The sequence below is a fragment of the Phoenix dactylifera genome, unplaced genomic scaffold (assembly GCF_009389715.1).
Source record: "Phoenix dactylifera cultivar Barhee BC4 unplaced genomic scaffold, palm_55x_up_171113_PBpolish2nd_filt_p 000213F, whole genome shotgun sequence".
NCBI classification, from domain to species: domain Eukaryota; kingdom Viridiplantae; phylum Streptophyta; class Magnoliopsida; order Arecales; family Arecaceae; genus Phoenix; species Phoenix dactylifera.
The window spans coordinates 265,066-279,066 of record NW_024067724.1 but is presented as its reverse complement, the minus strand read 5'-3'; the positions used below and the strand labels follow the sequence as shown (position 1 = coordinate 279,066).

Genomic DNA, 14,001 nt, shown 5'->3' with positions numbered 1-14,001 from the left:
ATTAACTTCTCTGATTGCGACAGCATATAGACTGCAGTGTTTCATATATATAAGCACATCTCATTGATTTTAGAAAATCACTTTAGGTGCACGCCTAAATGCCCTAAGCACAACTGACAAGAACAGGGAAGAGAATATGCCAAGCCATATGGTTCCTTGCTCATTACATGCCTCAAGCCAGCTCTATGGCTGATTGCAGTCCCCACTGAGTCATGATTTGTGTGCAATGAACCCGGGCTACCCCTATTTAGGATAAAAGATCACTTGAAAATTAGAGGGATTTGTAGCTTTCCAATGTTACAAGTCTTCCAACTATATTTTTTGAGAGAAGTATAATATAAATTTAACATGGTTTCAACACCTTGATGAAAGAATATGGCTGCCATCTATATTAATGGTCATTGCCAAAGACCAGAAATGCTGTTTGTTGGATACATAATATCAGAATTTACATATATCAGACAACAATGTTGGGCAACGCATCCACTGCAAAAGGGCAAAAGTAACCATTATGATTTCTCAAGACGTTACATGAACCGTCAAGGCAAATGGACAAAGGGCTGTCTACTGAAAGAAAAGTATATTGTCAGCACAACAGAAAAAGCTTGATCAGAACGCAAATCATGGATTCTGAATTGTGTCTATGTACCAAAATGCACACGTCTGCTTCCTTCGTCTCTTCCCGAGTTTGCAATGCAGGTGTTATTGTTCTTTCTTCTTCTTCCTCTTATACCACTTGAACATCCGCTTAATATAAAGCATTATTTTTTAATATTTAAAATTAGATCTGTATGTCTAGGTGGTGGAACCACCACTGCCTATCTATTACTGACTTGTTCGTCTAACAATAGGGCAAAATCATTGTTTCCTGACAACACCGCATATCATACTAGCGCACCTTATTTTTCTCAGTACCTGCAAATGAACCCCTGAATATAAATGCTGCAACCGTGACAAATTAAACAGACAACCCAGAAACTTACCAAATATATTTGACTTCAAGGGAAACCGGTTTGGCGATCCTTTTGATCTTAGCTCCCTCAGTTGCCAACGTTTATTTGGCTTTTCACTTTTGATTGAAGTATCGCTTGTCTCTCCCATCACAGAACTAGCTCCTTCTTTTCTGACCTTTTCATGATATATAGCCGGAGGTGAGAGTCTAAATTGAGGAAGAGTATCAACTTGAAGAGATCGCTGAGCTTTCTGAAGGATACTCAATATTTCAAACTGCAACAACATGATCCAGCTTTAGCCTTAGCTATTCAACGTCCAAAATTGGAGAAAAACTACCTGAAGATTACAAGTTGAACAGAAATATTTTACAAAGGAGAAATTTATGTACCCGAGACATCTGTTGAAGCCCATAACTCTTCTCTGCAGTATCTGGTTCATGCAGGTGACGAACAGTCCCTTGTGACGGTTGGGAGCCTGATGCAGAATATTTGACCAACCCATTCTGCACAAGAATTGATTTGCTTTGTCCATTCTGGTTCTTTGTTAGACAAATTGGGCATGCAACTGATGACTCGCTGTTGGATGATTCATTCTCAGATTCATAATGGAGATGCATCGAGTGACCACAACTGAATACTCGAATTCCCAAACTAGAGTAGTCCTTGGTAAGAGAGCAGCCACAAATACAGCAAGTAAAATCTTGTGGAGCATATGCATGAGATGCCCCCTTCTTTAGCAGGCTCAAGGTGTAGAATGTATCATCCTCAATTAATGATTTAGCCGTGTCCTAGAGAAGCGGAAAACAGTGGAAACTATAAAACTTCCCTTATCAGATAAAACCAGGCAATACATAAATAAATATGATCTAAGATGCCATTATACCAAATAACCAATCTGTTCAAGGAAGGATCATGTTCGACCATATATAATGAGCTATGAGAATTTCAGACAAAAAATGTAGCATGCTTTTAAAACAAAATTCAAGGAGATGTGCTCTACAAACCTTCGGACTCTTGAAACCAAACATGTACATAACACATGCAGTTTGAAACAGAAATTTTGCACCAGTTTGTTGCTCTAATTTTTGTATAACAAACTCAGTACACCAAAGTTCACACTAAACCAAGCTAGTTCACTTGTTATTCTTCTAAATTTGGTAAATAATGGGGCTTTCCAGCTTAATGAGCTACAGATATCAAACCACTAGATGGTAGATTACATGTATTCAAAAGAAAATGAATAGAATATTGTTTAAACTACACATACCAGTATTCTTCTCTCATAGCCATATGTCCCCAACATCTTCAATATGGTGAATCTAAAATCACCAAACTCTTGATTCCCATTGTCAGAAAGGAGTTTGCCCATGATGACTGGGAGGGGTACAAATCCAGTCATTCCCTCTATGATTTCCCCAACAAATTGTGACAACACTCTTCGCAAAATACCAGTACACTTTTTGAACCCCATATCAGAACTTGCAGGTGAACTGCCAACATAACTTTGTCCTTCAGATACTGCTTTGTTGCCATAGAATCTCTTCAACGGCTCAGAAAACCTGGACCAGAAATTTGTAGTTCTAAATGTCAGATAGGAACATAATATAAATCTACAATAAAACTGAAAACATGTCACCTTAACAACTTGTGAAAATGATAGATAGTGAAAGTGGCACCAAAGGCGAGACATTGAGTCATGGTGGCTCATTGCTCTTTTTTTCTTCCCCTCGATGCACTAGATTCTAAAGTCATACGCAGAGAATAAAAAAAAATGAAATATGATTTTGAATGTAGCATAGGTACATTATCATTATTTTAATATAATTGTGATGAATGCCACATAATAGTGATTCTTGATCCAGCAATTCATATACAGCAGCAAGTATGCCACACAAATGTAATTATGATGCATAATCAGTAATTGTCCTAGAACAAAGAGGTGGAAGGCAATATACCATCTAAGGAAATCATGTGCTAAGAACGGCTGAATTCCAGTAAAATCTGGGACCTGCCCAAATTTAAGCAAGCGGGCTACTTGAAATCACTCATCACAAACTAATTGCAGACCCAGAAATAAGATGGCACCAATACTCTCAACATCAAAGGGACCATTTCACTCCACAGCTATTTGCAATCCAGGAAGTCTTACAGGGCCGATAAGATCTTCCCGACAGGATTCAATTTGGAAAATATGATAGAAGGGAAAGCTTTTCAACAAGAATGACTTTCCTGGTGAGACAAATAATCCTTGTTTCAAGGTATAACAAATCTACTCGTGGAGGTGACTTACCTTATTTTAACAGAGAGGAGCTCTTTGAACTGCCATTCTTCCCCCCTTCATCGTATTTAGAGAGGGCCATCTCCAGTAAGATCTCCTGACATCCAAACAGGCCCTAAATGCATTGCTAGAGAATCCTCACCTAAAATCAAATAATCTTGAAAGTTTATCGAAGAAACAAAATCATCATCATCATGAACCTAGGCCCATTGATTTCATCATCAAGCAGACTATCAACATGGAAACCCACGATAATTATGGCTGACCAATTTAGGCTGCATTTAGTTGAGGAATACGGAGGAATAAAAGGTCCTTAACCTGCCTATTCCAGTTCTTTTCAGCCAAACATTCATTTGAGGATATGGGTTAAACTACTTTCAGAATGAGTATTTCAGGGAAATAGGTAGTTCAGGAGGACAGAATAAGGACAAAAAGGAGAAAGGAAAAAATGTAAAAGAACATGATAATGACCTTCATGAAGATGGGATGATGGGCAAGGCTAGGGCATTTTGTACTATCATGAGAAGATGGTTACCACAAGAGAAAGGAGAAAGATGAAGATAGGTATGCTATAAACACATTGCTAGAGAAATCTCTTCTACCTAATATGCCCTCAAATAAGAGGCTGTCTCGTTGCCTGCAATTCCACTCACTTGTCTACAACAAGACTTGCAATTGCAAGTAAAAATGCTGCCTTTATATTTTATCGTTGAAAAAAATATTACTATTTGACTTCTTGTGATAGACAGTTGCATATGATTTGCACTTTGGTTGCATGATATTAAACAAAATGTGGTAATCCTGGAGATGACCTGGTAAAGTTACTCCCTTAGAAACAGTGAACTGTCTGTTTTCTCTTTGTTTTATTTAACCAATAGGCAGCCAACTATAAACTTTTTCTCATCATGTATGTTTTATAATAATAAATTTTTATTTATGATAACTATAATAATAGTGCAATTATAATTATAAAATTATATCAATTACTATGATCTTAAAAATTAATCACAATTATTTCAATATTATTACCAATAATGAATGTCGCATTATAACTATATACTAATATTTATATGTTCATATAACATTATAACGTTATGTATTATGTAATTATTACAATATTACAATGCAGGAACTGTTGCTAAGAAATATAACGAAAAAAGTTTGTAATCAGAATATGAAGAAAAATGTGTTATAATCTGCATAGCTGTTGAAGGTAATATATGTTACAAAGCTTGTTTACCCTAACTCAGTCTAGGTAGAGTTGTGGTGTGGATGCTAAAATAGCATTAGGAATAACTAAAATGGCATACATGCCTTGAAACTATTTTTTTACATTAAACACATGAAAGTATGCCTAACATTTCACTTAGTTCTCGGTTCGTGCATACGTATGCACGCATATACATCTTTCATGTTTGCCAGGTTTAATAGTACAAAGCAAGATTTTATATCCCGTTGGGCGGGGGTGTCCCAGTTTCTCCACCAAAGGGGATGCCCTACTGTCCCACCCTATCCCGACGGGCATCCCTGTCTAGTGGCTCAGTAGGCACCCTCCAACCCTCTCCCCTTTTCTTTCTTTATATGTTTCTTTTTCTTGCTTCATTTTTTTTTCTTCTTCCTTCCTTTCTTTCTTTCCTTTTCTTCTTGTTTCTTTCTTTTTTCCTTATTTCCTTCCTTTTTGTCTTTTTCCTCCCTTTCTTCTTTCTTTATTCCTCTTCCTTCCTTCCTTTTTTTCCTTTTCTTCTTTTCTTCCTTGCTTTCTCTTTCTTCTTCTTTCTCCCACATGGATAGGTTGTGGAGTTCCCCCCCCATTCCGATCCTATTTTCTCACACGAACAGGATGAGAAGGCAGGGATGTCTGTCGTCGCACTGAGAGTTAGAACCTTAGTAGAAAGATTTCATGGACAAGGATTCATTTAAGATTTTTATTACAAAGAAAAATGCTTTGGCTGGTCTACTTGAACTTCATCATTCAATCCTCACCATGGACTTAAGTCCCAACGGGATGTCTCGTTGGACACCAAGACGGGGTACAATCTCGAGCATTGGGACAGGACCATCCCACCATTTTTCCAGCATCCTGATTGGTACGTCTTGAGACATCCCCTATCCCAAGTACTGAGATGGGGTGAGACGTCAGCGCATCCTATCCAATAGAAAAAATGGGACAGCCCTATCCCACGAGATTTAAAACCTTGAACCTCGCAATCATCATTTTCAAGTGGTTGAATTTCTAATAGGTAATGATAATAAATGTGAACTACTAAATATATTTGTTTTGTAAGTAGCTTATTAAATCTATTAGTTAAGCCCAACTAACTTACAACTTGCATCATATGAATTCTTCTATTCTATATTAATCGATAGGTCATGCTTAAGTCCGTGCATAATCCGTTTGCACACATGACCTCTATGAAAGACAAATTAGTCCAACCATGCCTTAGTCTGATTTCACCAGGCAGGCAGGTTGCTTACTTGGATTTGCAATGACAGCACATTATATTCAAATTTTAGGATTTCAGATGGCCAAAAATTTTCATGTTCAGGATCAATTCTTGTTGGTATAAAATATAAATCCTTAAATTGCAAACCAATCATGACAGAGGTGCTTTATGGTTGAACTATATTTATAGTCTATAATTTGATGAAATCGAAGGAAAGAAAGAGCTGTAGTGAGCTATTAAAATGATTTTCTATTTGATAATCATTATACATGCATTCTTTTGATCATAAAATTGCTAGCCAGTACAAATGTTATACATTCACTTACAATTTGCATGCTTTTTTCCTGTTTTCAAAAATCGCAGACTCAAACAATTGCTTGTTTTTCTGCCTCCTAATCAAGAGGGTAGGAGGATTGTAATTGCAACAAAAGAAGAAACTAGTTTATCGCTTATATAGCCAAAACCAAAGCAATCCAAACTAACTAGTAGTATGCTATCTATATGGGATGAACATTACAGATCATGTTATGCCTCCTCAGATTCTGAAAATGTTGAATGATTGGCTCTCAACTTGAAGGCAGCCCATTTATGGATTAAGGTAGAATTTATAGCTAAGACAACTTTTGAAAAGAGAGATTGCATTAAACCTACAAGCCCATGTATTGTGTAAGGAGACTGACCTTGTCTACAACTAATTAGAATGCATGACATCCAAGCAACTATATTACATTTTATTTGAAACATCATTAATAATTTAACAATTTCTTTTAGCTTTTAAAACTAATTAGACCTGACTGGCACTGACTGTAACGATCCAGAAAAACCGCAACCTAAAACACTGGCGTGTTTCTGATCAAGCTGGTTATGAGAGCAGACGAGAGGCTAGTGAATCTAAATCACCATCTCGAGATGGAAGATATGCTGTTGGTTTGCCCCTTGTCCCTGCTTCGGTTTGTTGGTTAATAAAAACACGAGTTTCGATAGGCTGGAGGACTGATACTATAAGTAACATGAAGGCCTTATTCAGATGTATGAAGAAGAATACCACTAGGGATGTAGAACTAGTTGAGAAAGCTAGTACTTCGGGGCGTTGCTACAAGAAAAGACTTCAATATGTCACAACTTACAACTTCAGTAATTCTTAATTAGTTATGTACTTCTAATTTTCTTCCCATTATTTATCTTTCTCTAGAGTTGCATGTTGCATTAATTTACATACACTGAATATTGTTTATCTTTGGTGCTCAATAGATATTATTGCATAATTTGCAGGAAAGAACTGCAGTTTTGCCACTAACATGCCATGTTACATATCTAAGGTTCACAAACAACTACACAAAGTAGTTCCCTTAATTTGTTATACTGTAAATTAGCTTATAGTTTGATTTATTTATATTTGGCCGTTATATTTGTTCGTTTATGAATATTATTGATTTTCAAATGCAATCCATCTAAAAATCCACCTAAGTTATCGCTTTTTGCTTAAATGCTAGGCAATCACTTGCTACATTCATATTATATATAATAACTGCCTTTTAAACACCACACATGCATAACAAATTGAGATTTAGAATTTCATATAACAGATTCATTTATTATATGGATATTAATATATAACTCTATAATTAGGAATTTGGTAATTTATGTCCCACTTATTAGTAGAGTAAAAATAATTCCTGGATAGATATGGTACATATTTCCACCCAGCATGTTTCTTGTCTTAGTTTCCAGATTCATTGTCCATTTACTTGGTGCCAGAATCATGAATTGAAGTATTGCTCCATATCCTACTATAATGAATCTCACAATATGCATGATCTCAAAAATTTCAAGCATAGTGCAATGGGATGTACCAATGCATTGCATAAACAGGCTCATATTGCTACATATTAGCCTGTAAAAGTGCTTTTGCCTAAATGCAAGTTGCAATTTGATATGTAATATGTGCTACTCTATTTTCCTCTCCTGTACCAATGCTTGATCATCCAAAACAGTCTTGGTTATGTTCAGGATAGCCTAAAGCTCTTCACCATTTGCTCGTTTTTGAGTCTAGGATCTGAAGGCTGAATAACAAATTGGATGCAACGAAAACATTCTTCCATAGTATAGTGAATCAAAAGCTAGATGTCATTTTCTCTCCTATCTTTCGTAGGTTTTACAAAAAGCATATTAAAATCTTGCTTTAATTTCAGACTAAACATGGTTTTAAATGCCACAAAAAAGGGACGGCACATCCAGTGTTGTGCCATTCTGGCCAAAAACTAGCACAGGGACACCCCTCAGGTCGCTAAAACAAGTGAGATTCAGGCATCCCAGTAGGAAGGGTCAATGTCAATCAGTATATGCCCTGGTTCAGCCAGTACAACATAGGAATCACATGTCCCAATTGAAACATGCCACACCACCACGTACTAAGACCAATTCAATTGGTTTGCCAGTTGTTTCAATAGCTTTGCAATTCTTTTTCCAAAAAATGTGGTGGGGAAAAGGGGGGCCATCAAGGTGTCCTAGGGTGCCTTTAGGCATCTCATGAAAGGCGAAGCTCGCCTTATGTCCAAAGTATGAGAAAGTGGGAAGAAGAAAGAGAGAGAGACAGAGAGAGAGGAAGCTAGAGGAGAGGGGAGCAAGGTCTCGAATTGGTGAGGATGTCAACAGCATAGAGCAAGGAGCCTTAGGATCTGATTAGGTTCTCCTCCTCTCCCACGCCCCCCGAAAAAAACACCTTTTTAGGGGCCAATAACCTTATTATGTAGACAAACAAAGTTTTTTGACACCTTAATATAAACCAGCACAAAGCTCTGCACCATATGTCGGTACAGGATGGATCGGTACCATACTGTTTTGGTCTGGTACCAGCCCCAGTACCAATATTTAAAGCCTTGAACTAAACAGCGAACATCAAAGTAATTAAGCAATCAAACTTATCATGTTATTCATCAATTCGGCCATGAATTAATTTGCTTTGGGCATGAATGGAGTTATATCCTTGATGTATCTTCCCATTTGGTTTTAGCATGATTTTAAGGTTATTTGTGTCATTATTATGTAACCGTCAATGCATAATTTCAGTGTATATGATAAATTTCTTCAAACCATGTTCTTATTGCTGCATGTTAAATGACAACCCAAATAGTTATCCAGGATATTTTTGTTAGAAGTATGCTCTAGAAGCCAATTTGGCTGACGCATTATTTTATTCTGGAACATAAATTTGTACTTGACCTAATTAAGTTGAGCATTCTTTTCATTCATGTTCTTATGTGTCCATGGATCGTCCAAAGAATCAATAAGATGATGACGCATATTCTCAAGAGTTGAGAATTTGAGGCATGTGTCATTGGTGATTAATTCCTGAATTGCTCCTGATCGATGGATCATCACGAGGACGGTGATTGATCCGCTGAGATTAGTGCACATATTGCTTTCTTTGATGGACGAGTCTTGAGTCCATAGTGTAGGGACACTGGAGCAATTGTGCAAGTGCTTGTTAGAGAACAAGGGTACTGAGCGTGACCAAGACAAAAAGTCACTTGGATGTCTATCCACTCGTCAGTGACGAGCTTGATGTTGCAGTAGTGTGACTGGTCCTTTGACCTGCGATGCTTCGGCTGGTCACAGTGAGGTTATTGTAGTTTGACTGCACACATACATGGTCTCTAGCCATATGGGTCCATGCAGTATAGATTGGCTGCAGTAGGTTCACTGTAGAAGTAGGGTATGCACCTATAAGGTCTATCGACCTTGATAGATAAGGAGAGATCCTATATGATTTATAAGACTGAGTTCGTAAGACCTCGGCCGGGGCAGTAAAAATAGTGGAGAAAGAGTTTTCCATTCTCGAACTTAAGTCGAATAAATCTTGACATATGACAGACGATGGGGTTTGACGAGTTGTCCATGACCTCCGTCCTGTAGGGATCTACGATAGAAGGACTGTATCATACGATAACTGCACCTAAAGGTTCATCATTCCATTCTGCTGGGTAGCCACTACATGCTGCTAGGTGTCACTGCTGGATGGTGAGACTCACAGGGAATATCTTGATGATCGATAAACCCTGATGAGTTGAGTTGGAACTGTTCCAACCCATTGAAAGAAGTTTTCAATGATATTGTGATACAGATCGCAATATATCTTACTACCAGTCAGAATAGAACCTATGGGGTCACACACACTAGAGGTATTGACCGATCTGATGGTTGAAATGTGATTATGAATCACGAGTAATCAATTCGATTGATAATCAAATTGAAGAAGGAACAATGGGAATTGATTAATTGGACTTGGAACACAAATCCTACTTGGAGTAGGATTCCTGGAGTCCTAATTGGATTAGGACTGGGAATCCTACTTGGACTAGGACTGGGAGTCCTACTTGGAGTAGGATTCCTACAATCCTAATTAGATTAGGATTTTGAATTCAATTTGGATTCCTACTTAGAATAGAATTCCTAGAAGTCCTAATTGGATTAGGACTTTGGATTCAAAGAAGAGTCCTAATTGGATTAGGACTAAAATTAAATAAGTCCTAATTGGATTAGGATTTCTTAAGTCCCAATTAATTATTAATCTAATGACTCCTAATTAGATTAAGATTGAAGGGTTCAATTGAGTCATGATTCATTGAGTTCTAACTGGATTAGGACATTGCATGGATCAAACCCAAAATTGGTTCACCCTTGAACTAAGCTTAATTAGATTAGGGCTTAGCCACATTAGGGCACCCCAATCCTTACTTAATGAGGATTAGGGTTAACCATGAGGGAGGGGCGCAAGCCCCTCCCTCTTTTTCTCCTTGGTGCGGCAACACAAGAGGGGCCGGCGCCCCTCTTGGAAAAAGATCAAGGGCTCCTAATTTGTAGGAGCCCTTCATGCCTTTAAAAGGAGAAGTGGGCGGCACCCTAGGGCAATTTTTGAAGCCCTCTCCCTCTCCAACTCGTGGCCACCCTTTCTCCCCTTGGTTTTCAGCCGCAAGCAAGGTGAGAAGAAAAGAAAGCTTGGCGGCCATCTTCTTCCCTCCTTGGTTCCAACGCAGGAAAAAGGAAGTAGGCTGCAGGGGCTTTGATTCTTCTTCAAACTTCATCCTTCTTCTTCCTCCTCCCAAGCACAATCAAGGGTTGATTCAAAGGGAGGACATCAGCCATCTAAAATAGTCTCTGCAAGGGAGCTAGCACCCCGGAGAGACAAGGAAGCTTTGATCGGTCCTTTGCTTCGTGTGGATACCCGTAGAGGCCGGACGCGTGAACGGCTTCAAGCGAACCTTCATCCTAAACCACGAACTTCAGTTTGCAATGACCATCTACCCGCACAAGGTGAAGATCTGATCTTCATAATTAGTTTAAAAGTTTTTAATTCTAATCTATCTACGAACGGTTATTCAACAACGTTCATAGGATGAACGTCGATCCCGCGCATGCCTCTTCCGCTGCCATCTGAATTTTTTTTTTTTAATTTTCTGCGATATGGGCGGGTTCCCAACAGTGGTATCAGAGCCTAGGCTTCGTAGATTAAGGTTAGAATTAATTATTAACAGGCATGATAGATCTGAAATTTAAAAGGATATGTATACTGAAATTTTCCGCATGCAGAATTTTTCAGGGTTGCTGATTTTTGCATGCTGATTTTTATGTGATAAATTGATGATTCTAATTGCATTGTTAATGGGATTACAAAGTTTAGAATCATGTTTAGCATGATCAGCAACCCATGTCATAAGATAATCAATTAGATTTCAGATCTGAAAATTATAATTGTTGCATGTGGTGATGATCATTGGATTCAAACCCTTTTGGTATCAATTGTAAAGACCTGCGATGTGATCTGCAATGTCATGTAATTTTTCAGATGCTTGCATGCATCTTATTTGATGTTTTGAGAGATCTGCGTGCCTCCTAAAAGGAGATGTAATTTATTATTAAATATCTGGTTGTATTTCTGTGATGTGATGTACGTCAACGATCAAGTCAAAGACAGTACATGAGATGAACGGCGAATGTGAGCGGTTGATGGCGATTGGATCAAGAGTTGATCAAGGATCGAATCAAGAAGGCTCGGGACCAATTCAAGAATTGAAGACCAATTGATCGATTGACGTGCATGTGCTTGTAATATGACCTAATTAGAATCCATGATCATCACCTATTTAAAATTCAGCTTTTATTTATTGCTGCAATTATAACTGCCTGGGATGTGCTATTTGCATGTGATGCGAATGTGAGCGGGGTAGATAGGTTTACATGTGATGCAAACTAATAGACCAATCCAAATGAGACTTAAACTAAAACCTCCTCAATCAAGTCGAGAGTGAACCAACATGAGTGAGTCATATTAGATTAATTGATCTAATTGGTGTCTAGGAAAGCATGAAAGGTGGTTACTTAATTAGGACCTTACTCTCTGAGTAAGGGGAGCCTCCTACCTGCTTACCTGGCCAATTGTTCGATTACCTCTTATGAAGAGCTCAAATTGCAAACACTAAGACCTGATTGACCGATATTAAGTCCATAGGTCTTCCACCGTAGTAGAGCTGCTAAGGTCTTTCTGATGTTGATTTGTCTCGACTGGACACAGTGGGCAAGTTGCATCGAGGGACTGGACCTCTCTATAGACATGAGATGTTGTAGGGTAAAGGTGGGGTTGGGCACCAATAACTGTTAGGTGAGGACCCAATGACAACTTTATTTCTACGGTTATATGGTGGGTCTGACTTAACTAAGGAATGGGACCAATAACTGTTAGGTGAGGTCTTCATGACTTAGAGACCAAGTAGCACTGCAACATGCTTGAGAAGCATTGTACAAGAGTTGTACACTTATCTATTTATGTGTCACCAATAACTGTTAGGTGAGGTGGCATGTAAATCGGTGGGACCGCAGTACCCACTAGAAACCCTAGTCGTGTAGGATTTTCGATTTCCTACCAGAGGAGTATGAGGAATTCGAGAAAATAGTGGGAGGTACATTTGTTCTAAAAGACCCTAGAACAAATTAGGATCAAGTACAAAATTCTAACTAGAATCTTTACTCTCTGAGGATTATAATGTCAGCTTCTAGACTTTTAACTCATATCCTATAGAACAACCGTTTGACCAAACCCAATTATAAAGACTGGTTCAGCAAATTTCAAAATAGTTTTGAATTGTGAGAAATTAGGGTATGTGCTAGACCATGGAATCCCCGTATTACCAATCTGTCCGATCACTGATCCGCGTAAGACGCATGCTAAGTGGACGAACGATGACAATAAAGTTAGGTGCTAAATAATGGCATCAATGTCCAATAAATTATAATGCCAGCATGAGAACATGAAGATTGCCAAGGACACATTAAATCACCTGCAAGAGTTGTATGGTGATTAGAGTCACGCAGCTTGGTTTGAAGTGTCCAAGAGGCTCTTCAAGGCCAAGATGCGCGATGGGCAGTCTGTCCATGATCATGGTTTGACCATGATAAAGGGCTTAGAGAAGCTTGAGAAGCTCGGCATGACCATACACAAGGAATTGCAAACGGATTTAATTCCACAATCCCTTCTAGCTTCATATGAACAGTTTATAGTAAATTACCATATGAACAATATTGTATACACCAAAACAGAATTGTTAAATAAATTGGTAACTACCTTAGGGACCTTGAAGAGTTCAAGGGGCATCGTTCTCGCTGTCGAGTTGGTTTCTACTTCCAAGAGAGAGTCTATTTGGAAGAAGAAGAAGCCTGCGAAGAAGCAGAAGACTGAGAAAACGCCAAGTAAGGAAGTTCCAAAAAAAAGGCCAATTGCAAGAAAAAGTATTTTCATTGCATCATGGACGGCCATTGGAAGAGGAACTGTCCTACATACATGGGAAGCATAAAGAACATGAAGGGTGACAGACCTTAAGAAGGTATGTCAGATATGCTCAGGATACTTAGGGATTGTTACCTGTTGCTAGCAGAAATTTGATTTCTGTATCTTGTTTAGCACAGAAAGATTTTTATAAGACTACTGTTCCATTTATTTGAGAAATAAATTGGTTCAACGTGGTTTTATGATTGACAGTCTCTATCACATACATATGGATAAATCTGTGAATGTATCTGAGCAAACAGTGAATACCATAAGATCTAATAGATGCAGAAATGAGATAAATCTAAAGTATTTGTGGCACCTCAGGCTTGGCCATATAGGAGAAGACAGAATAAACAAATTGGAGAAACATAAGTTTTTGGCTCATTGACTTTCGAGTCATATTCGATTTGTAAATTCTGTCTTCGAGGAAAGATGGCCAAATTATCCTTTGTAGGACACAGGAAGGTCCACTGAAATACTTACCCTAGTACACACTGATGTGTG

General features: G+C 38.2%; 1 protein-coding gene across 4 annotated transcripts in view; it reads right to left on the bottom strand.

Annotated features, from left to right (window-relative positions):
- Positions 1 to 362: 362 nt before the first annotated feature.
- Positions 363 to 14,001, bottom strand: part of LOC103697565 (vacuolar protein sorting-associated protein 8 homolog) — a 53,735-nt gene continuing 40,096 nt past the window's right edge. For 2 of the 4 annotated variants that reach the window (XM_039117381.1, XM_039117382.1), the window contains exons 16-19: positions 2,221 to 2,512; positions 1,343 to 1,741; positions 984 to 1,227; positions 363 to 915 (exon numbers count right to left, since the gene is read on the bottom strand). In XM_039117381.1, the coding sequence (XP_038973309.1) occupies positions 890 to 915; positions 984 to 1,227; positions 1,343 to 1,741; positions 2,221 to 2,512 (961 nt within the window). In that variant the 3' untranslated portion in view covers positions 363 to 889. Of the gene's footprint in view, positions 916 to 983; positions 1,228 to 1,342; positions 1,742 to 2,220; positions 2,513 to 14,001 lie in introns of those variants that run through there. The other 2 variants (XM_039117383.1, XM_039117385.1) reach the window with 2 other exon arrangements.